The sequence below is a fragment of the Chiloscyllium plagiosum genome, unplaced genomic scaffold (genome assembly GCF_037043375.1).
Source record: "Chiloscyllium plagiosum isolate Xiang-an unplaced genomic scaffold, Cpla_swu_hap1 HiC_scaffold_4, whole genome shotgun sequence".
Classification (NCBI taxonomy): Eukaryota; Metazoa; Chordata; class Chondrichthyes; order Orectolobiformes; family Hemiscylliidae; genus Chiloscyllium; species Chiloscyllium plagiosum.
The window spans coordinates 84,634,211-84,646,293 of record NW_028270142.1 but is presented as its reverse complement, the minus strand read 5'-3'; the positions used below and the strand labels follow the sequence as shown (position 1 = coordinate 84,646,293).

The 12,083-nt window shown below is 38.3% G+C and overlaps 1 protein-coding gene across 18 annotated transcripts in view; it reads left to right on the top strand.

The window, feature by feature from the left end:
- The window catches only part of dtna (dystrobrevin, alpha), a 198,598-nt gene that overhangs the window by 132,898 nt on the left and 53,617 nt on the right, over positions 1 to 12,083 (top strand). For 7 of the 18 annotated variants that reach the window (XM_087986432.1, XM_087986430.1, XM_087986429.1 and 4 more), the window contains exons 11-13: positions 2,663 to 2,734; positions 8,143 to 8,220; positions 9,415 to 9,507. The exons of 3 other annotated variants lie outside the window; for them this stretch is intronic. In XM_087986432.1, the coding sequence (XP_087842558.1) occupies positions 2,663 to 2,734; positions 8,143 to 8,220; positions 9,415 to 9,507 (243 nt within the window). Of the gene's footprint in view, positions 1 to 2,662; positions 2,735 to 8,121; positions 8,221 to 9,414; positions 9,508 to 12,083 lie in introns of all 18 variants that reach the window. 8 more of the 18 variants (XM_087986441.1, XM_087986438.1, XM_087986443.1 and 5 more) reach the window with 5 other exon arrangements.

Genomic DNA, 12,083 nt, shown 5'->3' with positions numbered 1-12,083 from the left:
TGTATATCTCTAAGCCTTGAATGGTAATGCGTACCATTGAAAAGCTGATACATAGAATGAAACTTTCTCTCCAGAGATATATGAAATAATCACTGATTCAGGACTCCCACTCACAAGATGGGTGTTTGTGTGGAGTAATATGTGCTGCCCAGGCCTTAGCTCAAGTCTTGTACCTTGTGTTTAGCCTGAGTCCACATTAAAGTGAAACAAGTTAGCTCCACTCATCAATGTCACAGTTTGGGAATCCCTCGCATCTGAACCTATCCACAGTCAAGAGATTAGTATTCATGAGAGATGAGCAATGCTTTATCATTACAACTTCTTTCATTCTTGGGATGTCTGAAGAGACTGCTCATCTTTCACACAGGTGTCACTTTGCCAGATCTGACAGCAAAATAACACTGGAGCAGGCATTTAAGAATGTAAGTGAACACATGTTTCCAAAGTACAAGATTATTTACAATTATGTGGTATAATGCCACCTAAGTGTCCTCAGTTAGCCTGGAAAACTTAGTTGTCCCTGATAGTGTTTTGGCTCACAAACCCTAGAAATGCTGAGACTGCCATGCTCAGGTACAGTCCATTTTCCTCAGTTTGAATTGTTGCAGGTTTTGAGATCACAGGCAGTAAGGCGATAGAGGAGCTGTGCATTGTGTAAGATATTTCTGAGGGTCCCATATGTGACATTATTTTTCCCTATGGGGGCCAGCTGGCACCATTCTTTCTCTCTGAGAGGAAAGGTGCATGTGGAGTGAGATCACAAACCCTCGCTCCCTCTTGCTTTGCTATTGAGGCTGAGCACCAATAGCTAAAGAGACTAAGTGCAGATATGTATGAATATTTGAGAGACACTGAGTGTATTTTTATTCAGACAGCCAGATGCATACATACCAGAGCCAGCATGCCACTGATATCATTGGTAGAATCCTCCAACTTTTGACCCAGCTTACAGAGTGCCTCTGACAACCTGCCTGCTGAGCTTCTCCTTGCATTTTGATTAAGTAATTAACAACCAACACCATAGGAATGTCATCTACCTGGAGCTGAGCAGGTGCTTGTCCTGCAACAAGTCCCAGAGAGCTGGGGCATATCTTGCTCCCAAGTCAAATCAATGGGTCCTCCTCAAGAGTGAAAGTAGAGTTAGGAGTTCCTATCACTGACATTATTAACATAAGTGAGTGGTATTAGGAGAGCTATGCAAAGATGATCAAGTTGGCTCTTCCCACGAGTGATTCTGCTCCTCACTGGCCAGTTCTAAACTTCTTGTAGTGATTGAGATTCCTGATGCCTTTTCATGGGCTAATTTTTCCTGCAGTGACATAGGGGGACAAGTGGTCAGTGGTATTGATGCAGCAGGCGCAAAGGTGAGGTGTCCATTATGGGTATTCGTGAAGCACAAAGGTCAGAAAGAGTTAGTAGCTTAGGAGGAGGAACTGGGTGACAGCCATTGAGTAAACAGGGTTAAAGACAAAAAAAACTGCAGATTTTGGAATCCAAAGTAGACAAGCAGGAGGCTGGAAGAACACAGCAAGCCAGGCAGTAAACAGATGCATGAAATGGTAAGTGTTGTAGACCATGAGCCTTGGTTGAGATGGTTTTGCAGAATTAGAGTGACTAGTAGCCATGTGAGTATGAGGAAATAGAAGATGGTAGTTCCTTGCAGAGTGAAGAATATCATTGACCTGCTACCTGCTCTACTGGGCATTCCTTCAAACCGAGGAGACAGCGCTCTCTGGGCTGCAAATCATATTCATTCTATGAGAAAGGTCACTACAAACCATGATGGCCCGGGCACCATGAATTTTAGTAAACAAAACTTTAACGAATGGGAAAATGCCTCCTAGAGAGTTGTTGTGGTACAGAAGACTACTCAGTCCATTTTTTAATGCTTATTCTTTTTTCTTCAAATCAAATTTACAGAATTCATGATCCCAAATAGTATCCTAAACAGTTTGCTGTTTAGAATACGAACACTTGTTTGAACATAAAAAAATGAACACACTTTTCCATTGGAACTACTTTGCTGATACTTCATATGATATTCTATTTTTAAGATTTGTATCTAGTTACAAAGTAACATCTGATATGATTTAGATGCGATTTTCATCTTCACTTTTAGGAATGCAAATAGATAATTTAGATGACATTTTTGCATTCTGTTTGCTGTAATGAAAGCTTCAAGTCTTAGTTCTGTCCTAATGATGTATGGATGTGAATTCAGCATATTTCCTAGGTTCAGATGAATTGCTGCAGATCTTGAGTTAGGTGCATTGTCCCACATTGGTCAAAGTCTCAGAAGACCAGAGAATAATTAGTGTTTGATGCATATGAACAAAGTGCTAACTTTAACTTTGTAAATTCAGTACTTAATAGTAATGTCTTGGTGCTAATAAATGAAAATAATATCCAAATGTCTGACAATATATTTTTTGCAGAAGTTTAATGCCAATCTCTTTGAGCTTTTCTGAGATCTTAATGTTACTAACCATTTCACTGTAACTTTTGAAACCCTCAATATATTACAACAATAACGGAAATACTAGCAATTGCTTTAATACATGGATTTTTCTGAACAAAAATCCACATCCCTTGTACCATCAGAAATAAAGTGTTTTCTGCTTTCTAAGTCACTTATACTTTATTCTTGATTTAATTTACTCAGGTTACTAGATGAGATGAATGATGAGCATACTGTCATTCAGCTGTATGTAAATGAGCTTATGAAAGATGCACGGTCAGTGATCGAGACCAAACTTTGATTTTATTAAATAGTCTCTGATACGAAGCCACCTGCTTTATAGCCCATATAGATTGCGGTAGTTCTGGGTCTGTGATGAGTTTAACAATTAATATGCAAGTATCCTTTTTATTGACTTGAGATAATAACATGTTTGAAATAATTTTATATAGAAAATATAAATATAGAAAATAAATACTTTATTAAGGTTGCTTAAGAAACAAAGTTGAAAAATTCCATACAGTTCAAAGGGTCAAATCATCTGGTGTGTAATTTGGTAGACATTTTATTGAAAACTTTGAAAATCCTAAAGTCTTATTTACAGATGAAATATTTCAAAATAATATGAAAGTATAATTGACTATTCTTAAAAATAAGGAATGAAGGATAATTTGATCCATGTTTTTTCTTCATTGGAGTGATTAGAATACATACATCCCATTTAAAGGTAATGTCATAGTGAACAGCAGTCAGTCCACACATGGAATGATAGGAGATGCATTCTAGATGTTTCCCATAGGGAACATTGAAAGACTTGCAAACTCCAGGCCACTTGCTCACTGGAGAATTCCTGCAATCTAGTGTATATTTTGAGGGAAAACCTGTCTCTGTTTGGCCATCTGCTGTACTTTAATTATTTGGGAAAGGACCATTTAATTAATATGAGATGATATTAATCTGCTGGAGGAAATCCTACTTTCTTTTGCTCCTGGCTATCAGAAGTCACCAACTATGTTCCACAATAAGATTGATGGCCACTGCTGATATTGCAGGAGACCAAGGAGAAACAGGAACCAGAGATCCAAAATCAGGCAATTTTGGATTCCACTGGGGCCAGGTTGACACACTCAAGTGAGAGTCGTGGGTGGAAATGGCAAAACCAATAATGGGAGAGTGTATGGGGTGCCTCCATGTAGTGCAGAATAATCTTTTCACTAATCAGCTGCTAACAGTGTTAAAACTACTAGGCTATACATTGGGTGATGGCCTGTCCTTCTGCCTGTTAAATCATGGTGGGAGTGGGAATTGGCTGGCTGGTGATTGGACCACCACAGATGGTATGGTACCCTCATTTACAGATCCACCTAAATTGAGCATAAAGACTACATAACGTAATGATGTGCAAATGTATCAGCAGTGGAAGGCATACCATCAGGTTGTATGGGATATTTTTATTTTAACAGATTATCAAATGCTGAAATTATTACTTCAACACATCATAATATTTAATTAGCAGTAAAATGGGAAATTTCAGGGTTTTGCACAGAACTACATTAATTTCATACTGTAAACGCCTGATCCTTTTGCATAGTTAGTCTGTACAAAAGTTTGTAGAATTGTTAGAAGAAGTAACTTTTCTAAGTCATTGCAGACTTCTTTTATTGCCTAAAAGAATGAATGCTGCCTCTTTTGTGCAGGATAAAAGTGATCAAACCAAATACTCGTCTCAACTTTGTTACTAAGTTAAGTGGCAGATGTGTGAATTAATGAGTTGCAATTTTGTCACTTAAGAGATTAAGAGTCAGTTTATGCCATTTTTGCGAAGTGTTGTTACCTCAAAAAGGAGACTTTTAATATTAATTTATAGTAGCTGTTTAAGCTCACAGACCCTGTTGCTTGCTTATTTCAGTAACTTCCCTATTATCTGGTAACCAAGCATCTGAAATTTTCATGCAACTTGCAAATGTTTCAAAGAAAACTTACTATTTTTGTAAAGTTTCTTCAAAAATGTTTATTTGAACTTGGCGTTCCAGCTTCTGATACTGTCAAAGGATTTGAAAATGTTCTTAAACATATTGAGCAGCAAAACTGCTTTAGTGAACAATCATTCACAATTTGTGCATGAGTGAAGGAAAGCTTGTAAGCAGGCACAAATAAAGAAATTGTTCAAGGCTACTGGGCTTAAATCCCCACTCCCTCAGCCCTTTACATCAGCTACTGCTCAAATGCTAGTTGTGTTGATGACTGAAATATTGTCAAGCATTTGCAGAACCTACTGAGGGAATTGCACTGACCTTTTGACATTTAGATTTAAGATTTTTTTTGAAGTGTACGGTCTTGGGATTTTATAAGCTTTTTTCTCATGCAACTGACAGATTCAGGTAACAGGTATCACCCCATTTTCCAGATAACAGGGAGCTTACTCTAGTTTGGTTAACATTCTTTCCACATTTATAAACTAATAAGAAAGTAATAGTTTCACTGTAGGAGCTGCAGAATTATGTAGAATATGTAGAATTAGATCATGTGCTGCAGCAAGATTTGAATCCCTAATGTGACTACACAAATGGTGAAGAATGTTTCCTGAGCACTTATGACCTTCTGATCTCAAACTTTGCCTATAATTTTTAAATATACATAAATGTGTAGTTTTGATCTTAAATAAAACCTGTTATTGCATGGTGTATAGAAGCAAATGCTGCATATTTAAAGTTGATACACATGCAGTGGTAATTGATGATTTCATAATCATTAAAGAAGATAGAATAGAAATGACAACTTCAAATGTCTGAAAAAAAATCAAAATTCCCTTGTTAGCATTTGGACCAGATCAATCATTTGATAGAAACCATGTTTTGGGACAGAATCTAGATTGAGTATACTTCCTCTTTCTTTTCATTCCGTTCGAATATCTAATTGCTGGGCAAGAGATGGTTTAATCTGATGTTCTTATAACTGTGCTAAGAGTTTTGGTAAATTGTTAGTACCAGTCATTTGATGAGAATGCCTGACATTAGCATGTCAGGATGTCAGACTTTAATGAAAGTGAACACTAGAGCTTCTTTTGGGCTACGACTTAGAGATGAATGGGTACAAGAACTAAGCTAAAAGGCAAATAGAAAGCTGGCTTCTGTACCTAGAGGAATATGGCACATGCCATATTTCAGCCTCAGTTAAACCACATCATGAGCAGTTATAATTTTAAGCACCACAATTTAGGAGGGTTACTTTGGCCTTTGACAGAGTGCAGTTTTTATTATCTAGATTGATGTCTGGATTCTAAGGGTTAAAGTACAGACTCCCTATAGTACAGAAAGAGGTGATTCATCCTATCAAGTCTGCACCAACCCTCTGAAGAGCATCCCATCCAATCCACTCCATCCCATAAATCCGCATGGGGTTTTTACCACGGCTACCCACATAACCTGCCTGGACAGGTTCCCTGGACACTATGGAGCAATCTTTTAGCATAGTTGAGAGTGTGTTTCTGGAAAAGCATAGCAGGTCAGGCATTACCCGAGAAGCAGGAAAAGCAGTGTTTTGGGCCAGAGCCTGATGAAGGGCTCGGGCCCGAAACGTTGATTCGCCTGCTCCTCGGATGCTTCCTGACCTGCTGCGCTTTTCCAGCAACATGCTTTCAACTCTGATCTCCAGCATCTGCAGTCCTCACTGTCTCCTAATTTTTTAGCTTTGCCAATTCATCTAACATGCACATCTTTGGACTGTGGAAGAAATTGGACCATCTGGAGGAAACCCACCCAGACACAGAGAGAACATCCAAACTCCACACAGACAGGAGGCTGAAATCAAATCTAGATCGCTGGTGCTGAGGTAGAAGTGTTAACCACTGTGCCACTGTGTTGCCCAAGTATGAGAAGAGATTAACTAGGCTAGATTGTGATCCTAGGGGAGAAAGTGAGGTCTGCAGATGCTGGAGATCAAAGTTGAAACTTTATTGCTGGAACAGCACAGCAGGTCAGGCAGCATCCAGGGAACAGGAGATTCGACGTTTCGGGCACAGGCCCTTCTTCTAGATTGTGATCCTAGGTTGGTTAGATTGGTGGGAACTGTTTCTATTAGTTTGGCATTAAGGACTAGGGAGCATAACCTAGAAATTAAATCCAAATCTTTCAAGTGTGTAATTGTGAGATACCTTTTCATAATCGGGGTGGTAGAGGAATGGAATTGTCTTTCACAAATTTGAATTGGAATTTGAAGATTTTGTTAACTGAAGATATTAAGGGATCTGGTCATGATCAGCCATGATCTTGTTGAAGGATGACTAGGCTCAAGGGCTAAGTCGTCTACTTAGTTTCTATTTTCCTAGATGAAGCATAGGTAGCAAAGAGAAGTTTCTATATGTAGAGGGAGGAAGTGATGGAGGGCTGTCAACAGAACACCCTGCCGACTAAGAATTTTCAGACCTCCAACTTAGACACCTCCAACATTGACTGAGGTGACATGTTTTACCAAGAATGTGGTGACTGAACTGTGCCAACTATACCTGCAGCCACAAGCAGGGGTAGGGCAGCACTGCTAGTGGTGTAAAGATAATGATATTCGTCAGTCTCTGTGCAACCAGATCCTTCCAAGGAAGCAGGGTGACATTTCCAAAATTTCATTATTTGCCATGGTTTAATGCACCAGGGAGTTACAGTGACCTTATCCAGCATGGGCATCAGCAGAGCGGCAGAGTGGGAATACAGTTGATGTTATCCTGAGAGAGGACAGCAGCTTACACAGAACCATTTCCACTGAAGGAGCAACTCAGAAATCTTTGTAATCTGCCAGAGTACCAATTGCTGAACTGCTATAAGAACCTTGGAGGCTCTTTGTTCACTAGTAAATGCAACCATATGAGCCTGCATTACACCAAAATGGGCTTGGTTGTCACAACATTAGTATGAATCTCTGAATGGTTTCTGCCTGTGCTAGAGTGGAAGTTGGGATATTAGCAATCTGACAGTTCTTCGTGGCTTTGTCTATAGGTGCTGTCATGGAATTGACTACTAGTTCCATACTGGAAAGGATGGACTCCTAACCTCTGCTCAAAACCTTGTGCCAAATTGGAGCTGGATTGTTCCTTGACATTGACCTGCCAACAAACCAATCATCTTGATGGGCACACTATCAGTGTTCCTCCTGTACACTGACCATCAATGTCTTTATCTCTGCAATTCAACTAATACAAGCCCTGTTCCTCCTGCAGCCCACTTGTCTACTGGAATGAAAAGTGCACGCAGTTCGTGAATCTGAAATAATGGCTACAGTTGTTAGATTGAGTACCTTTTCAGCAAAGGAAGGTGTTGCCCTCACTCTAAAGTACAACTGCCTTGGTTAATTCAGCTTTTAATCTTGGACATCTAAAAGCAAAAATACAGAAGGGGAGGATTGGGATGAAGGAAAGCAGGTGTAATGGACAAGTGAGAAAATTTCACTTCATAACTGATCCAAACTATAATCAGTCATCTCCATTTAGGATCAGCTAAGCCAGTTTACCATTTTTATCAGTCTTAATTTGATTATTCTCCCAAAGCTTTGATATTTCAGCAAAATTTTGTTGGCCTATAAGGTCTTTCAGTTTATGTTTTTGGAATGTGGTTACACTGCAAATGCTATTACGCTTAACCTTTCCCACAGTATCATTATTTATTCTTGTTTAGTTTTCTTATCTCATTAAATAGCTTTCCTGATGAGATCAATGAAGTAGAGCAGAACAAACAACTGGCTAGGGCTGCTCCAGCTTTGCTAAAGGGCAAAGGGTGAGTATTGAGAATGTGCAGTAACTGGCATGAGCTACTAACACACACAAAAAAGTCATTTTGTTACATAACATGCTAACAAAATGCATCAATACTTACAGTTAACTCAGGCCACTAGCAGTACTGCAAAGATGTGCATTCCACAGAAGCAGTCAGTGTCATGGGCCAATACCTGTTTGGGTTTCCCCAGTGATAGCAGTGACAAATACTGCGCTGATATTGGTCGAAGTCCTCTCCTGGCTTGAGGAACTGTTGCTTGAACAGCATTGTTTGCATTAGGCAGACAATTTTTCCCCCAAGTATTTAAGAATTGCAAGCAATAGCACATATTGCCTGACATTTGTAGAATCATTTCTGCTATTTTAAATGTAGTATTAGAAGTCATGCATGTACTCATAGTTTCATAGATTAGACATTTCATTGAGGCTGGGATTTTATTGCGCCTCGGATTCTACCATAGGGTAGTATGTCAGGGGAAGGGTATGCCAACTTCTGCCTTTCACCTGTGGCATTTAACATCAGTGGCAACAATGCAAGGATCAGCCACCTTAGAGAGGAGGAATTGGGATTGAGATCTATCTACTAGGGTGTGATGACTCATGAGAGTGAGATGCCTTTCATCAGGGTCAACCCTTGTCACTAGAAGGTTCTTCATTGGCCATGGTTTGCCTAATCAGGCATTTTTTCCAGCAACAGTGAGCAAAGGCCCCATGATATTCTTAATTGGCCACTTAAGGGCCTAGGGCAGGATTGCCACATTCCCTAATTATGGACTGGCTACCTTCTGATAATCTGTCTGATTTTGGGGGCTAGTTCTTATCTCTTAAAAGGATGGAAGCCCCTATCCTGTCAGTTAAAATGCCCGCTGAACATAAAATGCAACTGGGGCTTCCATGACTGACTGAGGCATGATTGGCCCCAATTATCAAGATGGTGGGTGGGGGCGCCACCATGCTGTGAAATCCTGGCCTCGATCTCTTTGGTCCTGTCCAATAGTCCAATCAATTAATTGGCTAACATCCTAGTAGTAAAGTATGCTGAATTATGAATTGAATGCCTTGAGACAGAAGAGACAATACGTATACAGATGCGTCATTGGTTTTGCTTCCTTTTTAATTTCTCATTTACAATTTATAATGTTTTTCCTTTTTATTCTTTTCTTTGTTTTGTTCCTCTACATTTCCATTATTCTAGGTTGCAATACAGCCTTGATATTGCTGATAGACTGGGTGATGAACATATTCTGATTGGTCTATATATCAACCTCCTCCTGAATAATTCCTCACGGTTAGTTGAGGTTTCTTTTACCCAATATGGAAATAATTACGTTTGGAGGAAATCACTTAATAATCTGTCAGTTCCATTGATGTAAGAATAAGTAAAACATGGTTCATTTATTATATATCCATATATCCTTGTGCCCACATTGCTTTATAAGAAGGTTTTGGCCTCCAGATTCAAATGTTTGTCAGAGAAAATATGAAATCAAGATATATAGAGTGTTCTGTTTTTGTATTGCTACAAGAATATCTATTGTTATCAGAAAGTTTAACTGTTAAATGTCACAACCTTCTTAATTTCTGACTATAGGTTTTCTCAGTTTGTCATTCCACTTCATTATATCCCAATGATTGAGAAAGAGCTTACAGTATTTCTGAAGGTAATTGGAAATGTACTGTATTTGAAAATGAAGACTAGAATCAGTTATAGAGAGAACAGTGGAAAACATTTGTGTAAGAATAAATAGCTCCAGGTGAAGATCTGGCGCCATTCACCAGCTCAATGACTTTTACACTCAAGACAGCCAATTTGACAAAAGAATTCTAAAACATGGAACTTCATTAACATTTGCAGGATGTCAAACATCTGTTTCCAGTAGAAGGTCCAATTTTAGTCCAATATGTCCAACATGTTTTGTCCAACATGTTAGTCAAATCAAATTACCCTTGTCTTTTTAAGTATCGAGATTTAGCAGTCTGAAAATGAATGATGTTTGCTGAATTCTGGTTTTCCAGAAATTGCAGAGTTTTCTGAGTTTTACAGAATTTTCCAAGTTTGTTGATTGCTTGCAAAATAACCATTGGTATGTTTTTAATCTCTTCAGTTGTGATTTTTTTTACTGTTTTATGTAGAACATTTGAACTAATCAGGTGCAAATTAACTAAATGTGTTAATTGCTAAAAATTGTGTATGGTTTACAACATGCTAAATGTGAGAGGCTGGGGTCAACTGTATGATTATTGGATTAAGTCTTGATTGATAGAGATTATTAGTAGATGGATTATGTGAGCATAACGAATTGAATAGTGAAAGAAGCCAGTGGTGCAGCTGTTTTATATGTTATTTGATGATTAGCTCACTTAACAATTTGTGTGTATTGTATATCCTCCTGCATTGTAACCAGGCTCTGGAAGCAATATCTCTGACATCAAAATATTTTGTTTTAAAGGCTATTTGTCAGACATGCACAAGGACTTCCTTTTGATTTTCAGGGGCTCATTTTTCATTCACTAACTCCTTTATTTGATGATTCAGTGACATAGTAACATTAACTTTGATATGTATCAACCTTTTTTGTTTTCTTTTTAGAAAGATAAGCTAACACAAAACCAAAGATTGTATTTATATATAGTATTAAATAAGTTAACTTGGAATCTATAAATAAGATGTTCTGAAGAAAGGTTACTGGATTCAACATATCACTGTGTTCTCTTCACAGATGTTGCCAGACCTCCTGAGCTTCTTCAGCAATTTCTCTTTTGTTTTCAGATTTCCAGCAACTGCAGTTCTTTGTTTTATTATAATAAGATAGTCTTGTTGATTAATGTTAAAACCCCTATACTGGCTCCAATACAAACATTGTAATCAATCCTCTCCTCTCTTATTTTTCCCCCATATCTACTTTATATTCATTGCAACCCATTGGGTCCACTTTCCAATCAATTCCACCTCTTATGGATTATAAATATTTCTTTTTCCTTGAATTAGTATGTCTTGTGAAGTGTCCTAATGAGTAAATTGAGAAACATTTTGATAAAATGTGTCTTTTTTCAGCAATATATTAAGAATGTGAAAATATGAGTATAAGAAGAAAAAAGGTTTGCATTTACAGGGCTGGAATTTACCAACCTTCAGGGATGGGCTGGAATTAGGGTGCCTGTAACATAGCAAAGGAAACTGAGGGATGTATAGACATGGTATACCCATAGCTTTCCTGCTGCAACATTTTACCAACAGTGGAGTAGCTGCAGGACAATCATTTCACCGAAAAGCCAATTGAGCCATTTAAGTAGCCAGCTAAGAGCTTTTTCTCACTAACACTACAAGTGACCAATGGAACTTATTCTATATGGGGGGAGTCACCTGGTGAACCTTGGCAATGTCCCTGCAGGCTGTGGAGTAACTGGGACCCCAGTAGAAATGGCTGCCCTCATATTAACAGCACCTACTGTCCTCACCAAACTGAAGCTGAACAATCTTTCACCTGCCAAGCTGAATCCACTTAAGGTAGATTTCATGGTTGTGTCAGAACATACAAACTAGCATAGAAGGGAGATAAGCACTGATATGCAAAAATAAAAGTAGTTCTTAATTCTGCATATTGATTGTAATCCAACCATGAAATAAATTCGTGTAGTAAAATTTTTTTTTCTGGACTTGAACTTGGACTTGGTTTTAGTAATTAGAGTAAAACATGACCTGAAAACTCCCAATTCTGGGTGAGGAAAGCCCCTGCATTGTGCTATATTTGAATAATGCTGGTCCACTTATTGGATTCACAAGATAAATCTAACAGAAGACCATTTAAGTTTAGGTTTATTATCAGATTTGACATATACTCATGAATACTGTGAAAAGTTTAC